The sequence below is a fragment of the Heterodontus francisci genome, chromosome 36 (assembly GCF_036365525.1).
Source record: "Heterodontus francisci isolate sHetFra1 chromosome 36, sHetFra1.hap1, whole genome shotgun sequence".
Lineage (NCBI taxonomy): Eukaryota > Metazoa > Chordata > Chondrichthyes > Heterodontiformes > Heterodontidae > Heterodontus > Heterodontus francisci.
The window spans coordinates 18,994,442-19,011,849 of NC_090406.1; the positions used below are offsets into that span (position 1 = coordinate 18,994,442).

The window sequence follows — 17,408 nt, forward strand, 5'->3', positions numbered from 1 at the left end:
AGGAGTTTCACCTGAATGTGTTAATCGAATTGCTAAAAATACCAAATTCCCCTCTTCCCTCCTCCACTCCTGTAACCCCTCCCCCCCCAGAAAGGGTCATCAGGTATACTAGTTAGAACAAAATAACAGATAAAAACGTGCTTTTCTTGCTCTTGTTTAATGGGAAACAGAAATATCATATTTATATAGAACTGTACACGCACTCAGGGTAAAAACACTATAAGAGTTCTTAAGTAAGTAAAAGTTTATTTGCTATCAAAATTTTTGCCTTGCAGGCTACAAATTCCTGTTTACTTCGAGTAGACCGTTTGGTGCACTGTCAAAGTTAGCCATGAAGGTCTGATACAGCTTTTCTAACTGTTTCTGTACTATTTGAAACCTGTATGAGCTAACAAAACACTTTATTCAAAGATCAGCTTTAAAACAGTCCAAACATAATTTTACTTCAAAATTCATTTTCCATACTCACTGACAGTTGATTTTATTCAGCCAATACAGTTAACAGCTTTGAGGTTTTGGGAAAATTAACCTGTATTCTCTCTGAAAAACTAAAACACCAGTTAGAGTGGGGAGAATCAGCCATCTTTTATTGATCTTAAAAGAAAATGATGAATGTTAACTGAAAAACTGGTTGCATTTCTACTTATAGCAGTCCAAAGTGTCCGAATCCAATCAGAGGAAATACCATCATAATTGAATCACATAGATAACTAAAGGGTTATAGTAGCAGATTTATAAGGGGTTATTCGGTATTGCAACTGGAAGATGCTTCTTCCAATTATATTGACATCTGTGTAATGACTGGAAGCAGAATGCATACACCGACACCCTCTAATTCACATACAGTAATTTTCAGCACATAAATACACTTATTTTATGTGCATAAAATACACACTGGAACAATTAATGAAGGCTTTAGTATAGATGTAAAAGGAAGTTTCTTAGGGGCGAGAGAAAGTTTATCAGACTAGAAAGATGTGCTCAGGAATGTCCATGTCCTCATTGCTCTTATTTATTATAAATAAAAATATTTGAAGTTAAGAATTGAAGGAACAATAACAGAATTGCTGATGAAACCAAATTGAGTGATATGGCAAATTGTGACAAGGACTGTGGAAGACTGAATTTGGACAGAACTAGGCTAACAGGATGGGCAGATAGGTTGCAGCTGCTGCTCCAATATAGAAAAATGCAAAGGCAAAGAGAATCCTTATGGTTATATCTAGAAAAAAAAATACAAAAGCAAAGACATTATGTAGAACTAGCATCAAACTTTAGTTCGCCTGCATTTGAAATATCGTGTAGAGTTTCAAGCACCTCAACATAGGAAGGTTATAAAAACGATGGAAAAGGTACAATGTAAAATCATGAGGATGTTACTGGGAATGAGGAGGTTATGGTTCTGAAGAGAGATTTATGAAGATTGGGATATTTTTCGTGAAAACTGAGAGGGTTGAGAGGGTGACCTGATAGAAGGCCTCAAGATTGTGAAGGCCCAAATTATAGCAGATGCAGTTCGATGTAGGGAAGTTCGAGGTAATCCACTTCGGATTCAAAAAAGACAAAATGGAATATTTTCTAATTGGGGAAAAGCTAGAAACTGTGGAGGATCAAATGGATTTTAGTGTCCACACATCACTAAAAACTAGTGCACGGGCTCAAAGTAATAAAAATGTTAATCGAATGATGGTCACATGATAACTAAATACCCTCATCCGGCTTTCCGTCTATGTACAGGCCAGCACATTTCTGTTAATGAATGTCAAAATTGGACAATTTTGTGTTTTCAAATCTGCCTCTGCAACATCATTTCACTTTTGACCCTTAACACCAAAGAAGTATGATTCACACATTCCTCCTTTCAACTCTCTCTTTTCTGCTTGGGTCCCAGAGCTTCAGGATAAAAACAGCCCAAAAGTGACAGTTTACTATATCAACAGATAGATGCTTAATGCTTCATAGGAACATAGGAGCAGGAGTAGGCCATTCAGCCCATCGAGCCTGATCCGCCCATTTGGTTAGATCATGCTGATCGTCTACCTCAATGCCACTTTCCCACACTAGCCCCATATCCCTTGACGTCATTAGTATCTATCGATTTCTGTCTTGGACATGCTCAATGATTGAGCTTCCCCAGCCCTCTAGGGTAGAAAATTCCAAAGATTCACTACCCTCTGAATCAAGAAATTTCTCATCTTAGTGTTAAATGGCCTACCCCTTATTCTGAGACTATATCCCCTGGTTCTAGACTCAACAGCCAAGGGAAACATTCTATTGTTTTGAAAGTGCTTCTGTTTTTTGTTAAAAATATCTTTTGAGGAATTCCTTGTCAAACTGGAGAAATGTTGGACCATTTTTTTTTCCAAGGGTCATCAAAAGGACACTGAAAGAACTAGTTTGGCAAAGTTTACCGGTTGACACATGACTCAAGTTTAAAAATAGAAACCCTGGTAACTGGGGGAAGATGTGTGCAGAGAAGTACGTGACAGTTGTGCGCCCCTTGACATGTCAAGCCCAGGAGCAGCAGCACACACCTGAGAGAGAGCAGCAGACTCGCAAGCTTTTGGTTTTAGTGTCAGTGCTTACCTTCTGGAAGCAGATAAAGTTAGCCTGCTGTAGAAGTGTCATGGAGGAAGAGACCAGATTCTTGCTGAATGTTTAAAGAGTCAAGCCTGCAGAAAGAGAAGAGAATTCCCAAGGAAGAAGAGGAGACTACAACCCAGTTCAGCTTTCCAGCACCTCTCTAAAAGACCCTGAAGTCCACTGTGTCAACTCATCTCGTCTCCTGTCTTTGAAGAAAAGCCTGCTAAATTAATTCTCAAGGCCACCTGAAAAGAACTGTTCTAAAAGATCCCAGTGACCCATCTATGTGTACTTGGAGGCCAGACTGTTTGCCAATTTTGGAACACAACATATGTCATCTGCTGTTTTCTTCAAGAATGAGCAAGTATTCAGCCCAAGTGTTTTTTTTGTCTAACAGAGCTCTGAACAAAATCCCTTTTATTTTTCTGGTTAACCAGTGTGTTAAAGGCTTGTTTTATAATAAACTGATAATTTTGTTGTTCCTTAAAGAAACCTGGTTAGTGTGTTTTGTTCTGGGAAAAATATATATGTTTGACCGTATCGGTAAGTGGGAACATTTAAATATATGCTGTGACCTGTGGAGAAGTGGAACCAGAATAAACAGTGCACTCCTCTCACCTCAGTCATAACGCTATCTGCATCCACCCTGTCATGCCCTGTAAGAATTTTGTAAGTTTCAATGAGATAACCTCACATTCTTCAAAACTCTAGAGAATACAAGCCCAGTTTCCTCAATCTCTCCTCATAAGACAATCCCGACATCCCAGGGATTAGTCTGGTGAACCTTCTTTGCACTCCCTCTACAGCAGGTATATCCTTCCTTAAATGAGGAGACCAAAACTCTACACAGTACTCCAGGTGTGGTCTCACCAAGGCTCTATACAATTGCAGCAATGCTTTGTTACTCCTGTATTCAAAACACCTTGTGATGAAGGCCAACATACCATTTGCTTTCCTAATTGCTTGCTGCACCTGCATGCTAGCTTTTAGTGACTCTTGAACAAGGACACCCAGGTCACTTTGGACATCAACACTTTCCAATCTCTCACCATTTAGGAAATACTCTGTCTTTCTGTTTTTTCTACCAAAGTGGATAACTTCACACTTATTCACATTATATTCCATCTGCCATGTTCTTGCCCATTCACTTAGCCTGTCCAAGTCCCCTTGAAGCCTCCTTGCATCCTCCTCACAACTTACATTCCCACCTAGTTTTGTGTCATCAGCAAATTTTGGAATATTACATTCGGTCCCCACATCCAAATCATTTATATAGATTGTGAACAGCTGTAGCCCCAGCCCTGAACCTTGAGGCTCCCCACTCATAACAGCCTGTCATCCTGAGAATGACCCATTTATTCCTGCTCTCTGCTTTCTGTCTGTTAACCAATTCTCAATCCATTGCAGTATATTACCACCACCCCCCTCCCAATCCCATGTGCTCTACTTTTTTTAAACTAACTTTCTGTGTGAGATCTTATCAAAAGCCTTCTGAAAATCCAAATACACCACATCCACTGGTTCTCCTTTATCTATGCTACAAGTAGCATCCTCAAAAAACTCCAACAGGTTTGTCAAACATGATTTCCCTTTCACAAATCCATGTTGACTCTGCCCAATCATATCATTATTTTTTAAGTGTCGAGTTATCACATCCTTTATAATAAGTATGAACATTTTCCCTACTACTGAGATCAAACTAACAGGTCTGCAGTTCCCTGTTTTCTCTCTCCCTCCTTTCTTAAATAGTGGGGTTACATTTGAACTTTTCCAGAATCTATAGAATTTTGAAAGATAACCATCAATGCATCCACTATAGCCACCTCCTTCAACACTCTAGGAAGTAGCTTGTCTGGTTCAGGGGATTCATCAACTGTAAATCCAGTTAATTTTTTGAGTACTACCTCTTTATTAATACTAATTTCTTTCAGTTCTTTATTTCCACAAGTCCCTTGGTTCCCTAGAATTTCTGGGAGATTTTCTGTGTCTTCCTCCATGAAGACAGACACAAAGTAATTGTTTAGTTTCTCTGCCATTTCCCTATTCTCCATTATAAATTCTCCTGTCTCCACCTCTAATGGACCCACATTTGTCTTTGCTAATCTTTTCCTTTTCACATACCTAAAGAAGCTTTTATAGTTTGTCATTATCTTTCTCACGAGTTTGCTTTCATATTCTCTATTTTCTTTCTTTATCAGTTTCTTGGTCATCCTTTGCTGGATTCTAAATTGCTCCAAATCCTCGGGCTTATCACTTTTCCTGGCAACCTTTATAAGCCACTTCCTTTGATTTAATGCAATTTTTAACTCCTTTTGTTAGCCACAGTTGAGTAATCTTTCTTGTTGGGTTTTTGTGTCTTAGAGGAATGTATATTTGTTGTATACCATGTAATACTTCTTTAAATAATAGCCATTGCCTGTCTACTGTCAAATCTTGTAGTGTGTTTTCCCAATCCATCATAGCCAACTTGCCATTTATACCTTCATTCTTTCCTTTGTTCAGATTTAAGCCCTTGTTTCAGAATGAAACTTTCAAACTTAATGTAAAATTCTATAATATTATGGTCACTATTCCCAAAGGCTCCTTTACAGCAAAGTTATTAATTAGCCCTTTCTCATGTGATATTCCTCTATTTGCCATTTCAACAAAATGGTAACGTGAAATAAACAGATTAACGCCCCTACTAAAATAGCAGACAGTGGAATGCCATATGAACACTTTAAGCATTTGTGTACCATTACTATCTATAATTATTTCTAGACACGTTGCTCAGTACAGTCTCAGGAGTAAGGTGTAAGGAATAATGGAGGTAATGTATGCAATCCCACACTCAGCGGGAAAGCTTCACTCGGCACGGGTCGGAGATAGGACTACAGCACTCTAGCTTAGTTGTCTAACCCAAACTCCCTGTGAGTGCAGTTGCCCTGGATGGAGAACAGGAGGGCGGAATTGGCCCAATTATCTTTTGCTGCTGATCCAGCTTGAAGCAAAGTGATAACAGGCCTGTCAAAAAAAAACACAAAAGCTACATTGGAATCCATGACCTGAGACAAACCGAATGAAAACTTTTTTTTTTAAATTTCATTCTTTGTTTAGGTATACTCTGACTGAAGGGGATTTTCACCATTTAAAGAATGCTCGATTAACTCATTTGCACATCTCACCACCTTCACTGAAAATAGTAACAATTCATGAGTGTGAATCAAGTGAGAACAATAGCTTGGCAATGCCTGCCCATGCTCCATCGTCCTCCAAAACCAACCTTTCCATTTTCCAGGCAAGTACCAATTAATTGTCATCTTCAAAGATTGATCACATATTGTAAAGCAGAAAAGGTTATGAATAGAAAATGCCCTTAAGGTTTAAGTGTCCAAGGTTGTGGCTAGCCTCTTTAAGAAATGCTGTAGTTATTGTCTTCTTTTAAGTAATTAAAAAAATGGTATTTGCTGACAGCCCACTAGTAAGTTGGTCTGCAGTGGCTCAGTAGCATTAGCAGCAGTGTGTTGGGCTCCTCACCACGATTCTCGCACCTGTGACGTTGTAACCTTAACTACCATTCAGGTTTGCCTGTTCTCAAGAGTGGGGACAGAATGGATAGTGTAGTTGTCGATAAGTTCCTGCCAACAGAATTGCATTGGGTAAGTATTGTATAAGGCCATGATTTTTTTTTGCTGGGTGTGGGGGAAGGGGGTAACAGTGATGACAGTAAATAATGTCCTTTATGAAGCACTATGAATTGCACACAAATATCCCTGGTGCAACAAGGACAACTGGAATGGATTGGAACTCAGTGAGGTTTGTTGTTGCCAATCAGAAGAGCTTTTCGTTTTGCAAACTGGCCCTGCTGAGGTTTGCTTTGTTTTCATCTCATCAACAGATATAACAGCAGGAAAGTCGAAGGGTAAAATGATGGGTCTCGGTTGGCCTGGCAGCAGAATAACCCAATGCTGGCAATGGATGCATTCCATGTAGATCTTGTATCATGGAGCAGCTTCCATCTGTTTCAGTGAAATGTCAGGACTTAGGAATCTACAAAGGAGAAATTTAAGAGGATAATTTGTAGCTTTCTTTAAAATCAGTAACTGTAAGTCAAAAAATGAGGCTGAATTTTTTTTGTGGGTCTCAATCCCACTGTTGACGGGAAATGCGAGTCGGGAACCCACGCCTGCCAGTGTCAGGACCCAGAGGGTGATTTTTGAGGAGGTGGCCAATTAGATGGCCTCCTCCGGGAGCCCCGTCCAATTAAGGACAAAGGATGGGCTTCTGAGGCTGGAGGGCTAATAGGAGGACCTTCAGCACTGATGCAATGGCAGCTCCACCATCAGAAGCGGGAGCAGTCAATGTAGAGAGGACCTTTTAAATCTTTAAACCCCTCCATAGGGCGGCCTGAGGCTGCAGCTGTGATCATCTCAGTATGTCGATTGGGGTGATTGGTTGGGGGGGGGCTTAAAATGATGCTGGAGCACTGGGCCCCCTGTTCTGGCACTGGTAATAAATAAGGGAAGGGACATCAGCTTAACATACTGAATATATTAATTTCATGGAAGAGTGCCAAATTAACTATATTGTGTGTGAGAGTGATTCTGACAAGCTTTTAGTCAGCTTAAATGAATGCCATGTTAGACTGCTACATGGTATGATTAAGTGGGAAGTCAAGGCAATTGGAATAAATAGCCCTTCATTTATGTTTGGAAATGATTGTAAGTGTTGATATTCCAACTCTCTTCTAGTAGGATATTCTGAGGTGTGCAATCATGAGCAGCCAAAGCTCTGAATCTAGCACAGTGCATGTTCTTGTGAGACTCCAAAGTAACTTTGGATGCATTCTTCATATAATGTATTTCAATCAAGTGTTTCTTCACACCTTCCAACATAGTAGTCAAAAGGATCATTTTTATTTGGGAAGAAAATGGATTCTCCATCAGTGAGGTGTAACTTTAGATTATTCCCTTCTCAATAAAATACCAGTATTCTGATGCAGAATGTTGTTGGAAATAGATGGAAGCTGATGAATATTTATTTGATGGCATAATTGTGCAATTAAGTGCAGGTTCTGAAAGGCATGATGCATCAACAGTGCCCTGAATGAACTATTGAAGAATTAAATTCAGCCTGTTGTCTTTGAGGGAATATTTTTAACCATCACCATCATGTAGTAGCTATTTTGTGCAGATTTCTTTTTATTCCCAGTTGATGCCTACGGCTGTCTTTCATTTTGCAGACACCTAAATCTGAAATATGATTTTGTGTGTGTAAAGGTTGATGAACAAAAAAAAATGGCTGCAACCAGGAAAGGGGGAGAAATTCACTTTTGTAAGCGGTGCTATGCGGACATATGCCGATGCCCGGGGGCAGGTAGTGCCATGGGCCATTACGCACACGACCCATGCACCCATGCAGCGTTCTTCAATGATATTAATGAGGAACAGCATGTGGGCTGTGCAGGTAGCAGCCTGCGCGCTGTCGGGCCCCCAAGGAATCGATGTAAGTCTGCGAAGCGGTGCTACATGAACGAATTTCTTCTTTGAGGACTGTTAAAGACTTGACTAGAGAGTATGCAGATCAAACTACATCCCAATAACTAATAACCAATAACTAATAGTATTTTGTTAAAATGTTAACATATTAATATCCTGTTTCTGTAGTTAATATGATGTAGTCAAATATTTCTCAAATTTGTTATTACACTGAACTTCCATTGATATGTCATTTTAATATAGATGTCTTACCCATTGAATGTGATCTCGCACACTTAAGTTCGAATAGCATAGTGCACATTAATGCATACACTTTTTATCCAGCAGCCCTTATGCTGTATGATTGAACCTGAGTTTGTATTGGTGAAATGTGTTTGCCTTAAAATCATTCAGAGAAAAATCACCTTTATTTCAACGAAAGTAATTCATGTAGATCTGAATTTCAATATTATATTTGTAAATTTTTATATTTTTATCATCTCAAGGAGGTTAAGGCTTGACTGCTGTCATCAGTAATGTAAATATGAGACCCTCTGGTAGCTTTATGCCAAGAGCATTGGAGATGCTTGGAGATCCCAGGCTTGAGTGACAGTCACACTCAAGGTTCCCTCAGAGGGTACGTTTGCTAATTTTAGATGGTTCACCTAGAGAAGAGAGGGAAGATTGGCTACATTAATCAAGTGAGTGAATTACAATACGAATCGACAGTGGCTGCTGGCATGACTGCCCTGTCCTAACTTAGGAGGATGGCTTAGATTCCAGGGAGAGGGAGCTCTGTAGAAAAGCAAAAAGCCCAGAAAATATATCTACAACTGTAGCCACCAAGCAATACAAAATTTTGTTACAGAAACATGCTGACTCATTGTGTTGAAAGGAAATCTGGTTCTGCAAAAACTGTGGCCAACACCTTTAAATCCACAGAAAATAACACATGGAATCATAACATGTTGTTTTCACAGTGTGTTAACTTCCTGTTTATTTTTCCAATCCACAAAGACTGCTCGATCATTAGAAAAGTAGAGATTAATACTATTTAAATTCATCCTCTTTAGATCTATTTTTGTGTGCTGACTTGTTTTTATTGTGAATTTAGCTTATTTCTAATTTTGTTTGCAGTCCATCATAAATCCACTGCCACAAACAGCTCTGACAAGCCACTCAGTTAACCCCAGCTCAGCCTTGCCTGGGGATACGTTCAATTCATCAGTTAATACTACCTTTGTTGACGCAAATGTTCCTGCACCTGCTGATTCTGGAGAAAGTAGTGTGGTAAGTAAAATTACATAGAATTAAATAGAATCTACAGCACAGAAATAGGCCATTTGGCCCAACTGGTCTATGCCAGTGTTTATACTTCACATGGGCCTTCTCAATACTAATTACCATTTTCTAACCTGCTCCAGTATCCCTCTATCCCCTTCTCCCTCTTATATGCTTCAAACTTCTCCTTAAATCCATCAGTGCTATTTGCTTCAACCACTCCATGTTGCAGCGAATTCCACATTCTCATCACACTCTATGTAAAAAAAAAAATTCTCCTAATTCCATTATTTGATCTGCTAGTGGCTATTTCATATTTATTCTCCATATTCTGGAATCACCCACAAGTGAAAACGATTTCTTCCCATCCACCCTATCGAACCCTTCTTAATTTTAAAGACCTTAATCAGGTCTCCTCTTTTCCAGAAAAGTGATCCCCCGCTTGCTCGATCTTTTCATCCTCTCAGTTCAGGTTCCACTTTCTCCAGAGTTTTATTAGCCATTTTGTAGTATCAAGACCAGAACTGTGCACAGTACTTGTACTACAAAATGCACTGCAGCAACTCGCCAAGGCTTCTTCGACAGCACCTTCTAAACCTGCAACCTTTACCATCTAGGGATGGGCAATAAATGTTGGCCCACATCCTGTGAACATTTTTTTAAAAAGTGTGGTCTAACCAAGGTTTAAGATTACAGTCCTACTTTTCTATTCTCTTCTCAACTTGGCTTGTATCTCGTTGAGTTTAGAACAGTTGAGGGATGATCTAATTCAGGTTTTTAAAATGATCAAAGGATTAAATGGAGTAGATACTGAGATGCTATTTTCTCTGTGGGGTTTCCAGAAGAGGAAAGCATAGTGGCAATCTGGAATTTTCTTCCCCCAAATGACTATGGATGCTGGGTCCATTGAAACTTTCAAGACTAAGGTTGACACATTTTATTTGGTAAGCTTATCGAGGGATATGGATCAAAAGTAGGTAAATGGAGTTCTGGTACAGATCAGCCATGATCTAATTCAATGATGTTACAAGCTTGAGGGGCTGAATGGCCTACTGCTGTTCCTATGTTTCTAAGCTCATAGAAATTAATCCCAATATTTTGTTTGGACTTTTTATGGTCTTCTCAACTTGTGTTGCTACTTCAGTGATTTTTGTATCTGTGTTCCCAGATCTCTTTGCTCCTCTACCCAATTTAGTTTCTTACTTTCCAAGGAATAAATTGCCTCCTATTCTGTCTACTTGAACCACCCTGCACTTCTCTGTAGTGGATTCATTTGCCGTTTATCTGCCCACTCTGCAAGCCTGTTTGTCTTCTTGTATTTTTGTGCAGTCTCCACATTATTAGCTATACTCCCCAATTTGGTATAATCTGCAAGTTCCGACACCGTAGCTAATCCAGAATCAAAATCTTTATGTATATAGTGAACAACAGTGGTCTCAATGCGGATCCCTGTGAGACACCACTTCCCACTTGCTGCCAGAACCCAAAACGTTCCTTAACTCCTCACCCGTGTTTCCCTTTTGTAGCCATCTTTCAATCCATTCTTCTTTCTGACCCCTGACTCCACACACCCTGATCACTCTACCAAGCCTGTAATGTGGCACCTTATTAAATGCCTTCTAAAAGTCCATGTATACCACATCCAGTGCATTGCCCTTCTCTACTCTTTGTTTTAATTCTTCAAAGAATTCATTAAGGTTAGTTTTATATGACCCTTTTAGAAATGCATACTGCCTGCCTATCATCTTTAATTTTCTCCATCTCTAGATGTTCTGTTATTTGATCTTTTAACAAGAATTCTAGAATCTTTCTATCACTGACATGCAGTGAACTGGTCCACATTTCTCTGGGTTAGTTCTATCTCTCTTTTTGAAATTGGGAATTACAATTTCTGTTTGCTAGTCCTCTGGTCTTTGTTTTTATATGCTAGTGCCTCTGCTATCTCTCCTTAACGTCTGTAAGAATTCACAGGTTTTGGGTTTTGTCCCGTTTGCATAGTAGCTCCTTTCTATCTTAACTGTTGGAATGTCCCTCTTGACTTCTACTGTTATTTCCTTTTCAGTAGCCTCTTCAGTGAAAATTGTGACAAAAGTTTCTGTTCAGTATCCTTGCCATTTCAGTATCATCTCTTGAGTTTATCTTCCTCATCCCATAGTAGACCTATCCCTAGTTGCTTATGTGCCTAAAGAATACTTTTTTAAAATTCTTTGATCCTTTTAGTTGTATGAAAAACAAAAAAAGACTTTTTGCTTGCCAGCACTTCAAAAGTTTACCCTGTAGGCAAAAGACTGGCAGCATAAAATCAGCCTGTTCCATTAGTTTCAGGTAATTCCTTTACACAGACTCGCTTCAAATAAAAGAAAGAAGGTATAAATAGGTTGAAGTGTCATCAGCCTTGATTCCAAACATAGACTTGCTTTGTGCTCATTTGTTCGATGCTTCAGCATCTCTCTTTTGCCTGAAGCCACCAGAGGGCAAACTGTCAGAGTGAATTCGCAAATATCGTCAACGGTTTTTGTACTATTTTTGCCAGATTGAAGGTCTTGCCGGGAGCACCAAAGGCGGCAGCAGCAGTGCCATCGAGCCAGTGACGGCTGCCAGCCAGGGCACAGTGCTACAGTTCTTCACCAAGCTGCGGAGGCATGCCAGCTTAGAATCAGCAAGTCCCTACTTCAAGATCAAAAAGTGGAAGTTTGAAACCAGCCAGAGAGCACTGAGCCTTGACACCAGAGGTAAAATCATTACAAAACCAATTAGTATGAAACATACTTTGTTTGATATTTGCAGACCCAGTAGTCTGTTAAAGGTCTCTTAACAAAAAGAGGTGGGTATTGGTATTCTGTTTATCTTTAAAGACTGTTACAATACTTGAAATCAGTTCCATGGGGGTCAATCTGCAAATACTGTATAATTTTATTGTTTCTCATATATTTGTTTTGCTATAGATTTTTTTTTTTTGAAGTTCTACAGGAGTTTTGAGTTTGTTGTAGTCCAGTCCTTCTTTGCTTACTATTGTGTTTCTTATTTTAAAGAAAACTGGCATCAGATTTGATTTATGCTACATGTGAGGCAGCTTCAGCACTAGATTGTTTCCATTAGCTTATTTCTCCAACACGTGCACTGCTGGGAGTACCTACCTATTCCACTGTTATTGTGTTAAGGTGGGAAAATGGCTTTAATGAAGTGCATAGCATCTTGTGGGATCAAGGCTACAAAAATTCCCTTCCCCTCCCTGGACCCAGTTGTACAGTCTGATATCACGTAGTGGTGTACTGCTCAGCTAACCATTATCCCCTCTCATTTATCCTCTTGAGTACCAACTGACTCGCAAATTGTTACAGGGTAGATCTATGCAAACTGTGCAGTGACTATTTAAGTTGTTCAATGATTTTGTTTAAGATAAACCTGCATACATTAAAAAAAAGTAAAGCAACACTTTTGAAAACCTAGAGTTCTCTTGAAGCAAAATGTCACAGAGTACGAAAGAGATGTTCACTGGTCATCGGACATTGTCAATCAAATGTGTATGCTGATATCAGCTGGAATGATGATAGCTACCCAGTCATTGAATTTACATGAATTGGCGTGAATTTTGTTTTAATGAACTAATGATGCAAGAAGATTTCAATACATGTCTCTGTCATCAAAATTATTACAGAATTTGAACAGAAACTATTTTTTATATTCACTGACAAGAAAGGAAGGGGAATAATGAAATGAATAGATCAGATCAAGAAAATCCAGCCTTAATAGACTTGAATGTGATTGCAGTGGTTGCATTACATTAGAAAGGCTGAAAACAACCATTTCAAAACCACCCATAGCAGCATTATAGAGTAAAGAGAGCTCTGTCAGTGGATATTGATGCACATTTTGGAAGATGTGTTTGTCTATGTTAGAAAGAGGAGAGGGAAGGAGAGGACATTGGTCGCTCTGCTCTCAATAATGCCCACAACCGCAGTAGAGCTGCAGCTGGTAGGTCCTTGTTCAAAAAAAAAAGCAGCATTCTTCAATGATATCACTAATTTGTTGTATTTTAATTTTGCCAGATTTGCACAAGAAATGTAAATAAAGGTAGTTTTATTAAATGTGTTTTCCTATTTTTTGCTTCATTTTAGAAATAAAGGTTTTAATGTATTTACATAAAATCCGGAAAGTACATTTTTTGAGTGGTTAAATTGGTGTTTAGAGGCCCACTAAAACTCTATTCACAAGGTCCAAATAACCAAAGATTTAGTTGCTCTTGTAAGAATATGTTTTCACATTTCCTCCCCTTTCTGGTTTTCTTGACTCTCTCAAAACCTTGAACACACTATTAGATCACCCTTCCCCCATCTTCTCTGCTCCTGTGTAAAAATTCCAACTTTTCAGGATGTTCAAGTGCGATGAACAGTGACAGGCATTCGTTTTTCACTGACTGCAAAATCCAGGCCATTCCCAGTATAATTCTTGTGAATCTTCGCAGTCTCATGGCTAGAATATCTTTCTATAATGGGGAGCCACATACTCCACCTTTGGGAAATCAGTCAGACGAGGGATTAAATCTGCATCCCATCATTCCATGACAAAGACCATTGGTCCTCCAACATCATGAAGTAGTGTAATAATAAAAGCAAAATACTGCAGATGCTGGAAATCTGAAATAAAAACAAAAAGTGCTGGAAATACTCAGCAGGTCTGGCAGCATCTGTGGAGAGAGAAGCAAACGTTAACTCTGCTTATTCAGGAAACTCTGTGCTTCAGGAAACCATTTATTTAAACTTTGAATATTAATTTGTATGCCTGTTTTACAAGATAATGTGAATCACAAAATCAGGGAATGAGTTCCGGGAATATATATCAAGCTTTCATCTCCCATGGTTGAGATATTCTTTTCAGGTATGATCCACTTGGGGGATAATAACAAAATAACTCATTTGACATTTGACATCAGGAAATTCTGTCCAAGATTGACCTGGTTGCATCTGTGAAGCAACAATTTAAATCTTTACACTTCTGCAGCTTACTAGGTTGAGAAATTGATCTTTGGACATAATCTTGAAGTTAGCAAAGACCAGTTTACTTTTCTGTGTATTTTTGCCATGTTTAACATGGATGATAGGATTTGGAGAGGCTAAGAAACTAGAAGAAGGAAATGTATTTTTTTTCAGTGTATAATATTGAATATCCATTATTAGATAGAAATTAAATAAAAGGACACTTAAAATAATAGAAACAGAAGAGGGAAAAATGGAAGATAGGGTGAGTAGAGGCATATCATTTGTTCGAATTGCTTTCTTAGCATTCATTTTTGTAGCATAGGGTTAATGCTTCAGTGACAAAGTCATCCATAATTACTGCAATATGTCACAATCAGCTGCAGACAAGAAAGTCTAGAATTTCCTTGAACCTGCCATGGGTTAAGCAGTTCAAGGTTTTATGAACTTGCACAAATTAATTTTCAGTCTCTAAAAGGTATTGTCAGTTGTTTTAGGGGGAAAATAAATCATATAAATTAATAAAATGCACCTTTGAAATAGAAGTCAACAAATAGGATAGTGGGCTGGATTTTAAGGAGCCCTCGACGTCTGGATCCGTGGTGGTGGGGGGGTGTGGGGGTACCTGAAGTTGGCTCCAGATCAGGTCCGCCACAGACCTCGACACCGGCAGAGCCCAGCCGATCTTCCCGACGGCAGCGGGGCATAGTGTCCGCCTCCCCGCCGCTCAGCGACGGGAGCACAATCACCATATGCAAATAAAGGAAATTAGTAGATTTGCATGTACATACCATTAATCTTGATGTCCCGCTGTAATTAGGGGATGGGAGAGGGGCAAAAGAGATGTATTTATCTAATTTCATTAAATGTTTCTTTAAATATGCCGGTAGGAATAACAGGCCTTTAAAAATCGCGTCAGTGCCTGTGCACAGGCAGCTGATGCCATTGCTGGGGACAGACAGCCCGCCCTCTCCACTTGATCAGGGGTGGGGTTAGCCCCCCCGCCACCCCCGGCTATGTAAATGAGCGGCTGCAATTCGAATCCTGGTGACTCTTTGGCGTGTGCCCACCGCCGAAATCGGTGGCGGGCTTATAAAATTCAGCCCAATGTTTCAACAACACAAATAACCAAATGCAATGAAAAGCAAAACAAAGAAAGAAATAATGTAGGATCTCAACGCATAAACACATGGATGTAATTTGAAAGCTGGCAGCTTTGCTTTTCAGTTTCCCAAATCTGCTCAATAGATTTAGTGTTTAGTGAACAGAATTTTCCAGTCCTACTCGGAACTCATAGTTCTTTACAGTCCCACAGTATCACCTTGGGTCAATTGGTAGCATACTTGCCTCTGAGACAGATGGGGTTGTGGTTAAAGCCCCATAGACTAATCTAGGCCTACACTTCAGTGCAGTATTGAGAGATGGCTGCATTGGCTGAGCTGCATCGTTTGAATCAGATGTTAAACCATGACCCCATTTGCCAGTTTTTAAAAAATTCATTCACAGGATGTGGGTATTACTGGCAAGGCCAGCCATTATTGCCCAACCCTAACTGCCTTTGAGAAGATGGTGGTGAACTGCCTTCTTGAACCACTGCGGTCAATGTGGTTGAGGTACATCCATGGTGCTGTTAGATAGGGAGCTCCAGGATTTTGATCCAGTGAATGAGTAGCAATATATTTCCAAGTCAGGATGGTTTGAGACCTGGTAGGGAAGTTGCAGGTGGTGGTGTTCCCATGTGCCTGCTGCCTTTATTCTTCTAAGCAGTAGAGGTTGCGGTTTGGAAGGGGATTGATTTATTATTTTATTTATTTATTTGGTTTTTTATTTTTTTTATTTTTGTATCGAAGAGGCCCCTTGGCAGTATTCAGAGAAGAACCGGGAGTGACATCCAGTGTCCTGGTCAATCGTCCTCCTTCTACCAATGCCTCCAAAAATATAAGGAAAATACTGCGGATGCTGGAAATCTGAAATAAAAACAAGAAGTGCTGGAAAGACTCAGCAGGTCTGGCAGCATCTGTGGAGAGAGAAGCAGAGTTAACGTTTCAAATCAGTGACCCTTCTTCAGAACTGGCAAATATTAGAAATGTAAAAGGTTATAAGCAAGTAAAGCAGGGGTGGGGCAAGAGATAACAAAGGAGAAGGTGTAGATAGGACAAGGTCACAGAATAGCTGACCAGAAGGTCGTGGAGGAAAGGCAAACAATATGTTAATGGTGTGTTGAAAGACAAAGCATTAGTACAGATAGGGTGTTAATGGACTGAAAATTGAACAACTGCAAGTACAAATATGAAAAAAACAGTGGGTAAGCAAACTGAACAAACTAAGATGAAATGAAATAAAATAAACACAAAAAAAACCAAGGAAAAAGGAAAAAAACTAAAGATAAAAGTAAAATGGGGGGCACGTCATGCTCTGAAATTATTGAACTCCATGTTCAGTCTGGCAGGCTGTAGTGTGCCTAATTGGTAAATGAGATGCTGTTCCTCGAGCTTGTGTTGATGTTCACTGGAACACTGCAGCAATCTCAGGACACAGATGAGAGCAGGGGGGAGTGTTGAAATGGCAAGCAACCGGAAGCTCAGGGCCCTGCTTGTGGACTGAGCCGAGGTGTTCCGCAAAGCGGTCACCCAGTCTGCGTTTGGTCTCCCCAATGTAGAGGAGACCACGTTGTGAGCAGCGAATAAGGTATACTACATTGAAAGAAGTACAAATAAATCGCTGCTTCACCTGAAAGGAGTGTTTGGGGCCTGGAATAGTGAGGAGAGAGGAGGTAAATGGGCAGGTATTACACCTCCTGCGATTGCAGGAGAAGGTGCCATGGGAAGGGGATGAGGTGGTGGGGGTAATGGAGGAGCGGACCAGGGTGTCACGGAGGGAACGATCCCTTCGGAATGCTGACAGGGGAAGGGAGGGGAAGATGTGTTTGGTAGTGGCATAACGCTGGAGGTGGCGTAAATGGCGGAGGATGATCCTTTGGATATGGAGGCTGATGGGGTGGAAAGTGAGGACAAGAGGAACCCTGTCGTGGTTCTGGGAGGGAGGGGAAGGGGTGAGGGTAGAGGTGTGGGAAATGGGCCGGGCATGCAATATGTCACATGAATTGCATAAA

The 17,408-nt window shown here is 39.9% G+C and overlaps 1 protein-coding gene across 1 annotated transcript in view; it reads left to right on the plus strand.

Moving 5' to 3' along the window:
• The window catches only part of cbarpb (CACN subunit beta associated regulatory protein b), a 198,197-nt gene that overhangs the window by 151,163 nt on the left and 29,626 nt on the right, over positions 1 to 17,408 (plus strand). The window contains exons 6-8 of the mRNA XM_068016255.1: positions 5,680 to 5,860; positions 9,177 to 9,329; positions 11,854 to 12,052. Of these exons, the coding sequence (XP_067872356.1) occupies positions 5,680 to 5,860; positions 9,177 to 9,329; positions 11,854 to 12,052 (533 nt within the window). The remainder of the gene's footprint in view (positions 1 to 5,679; positions 5,861 to 9,176; positions 9,330 to 11,853; positions 12,053 to 17,408) is intronic.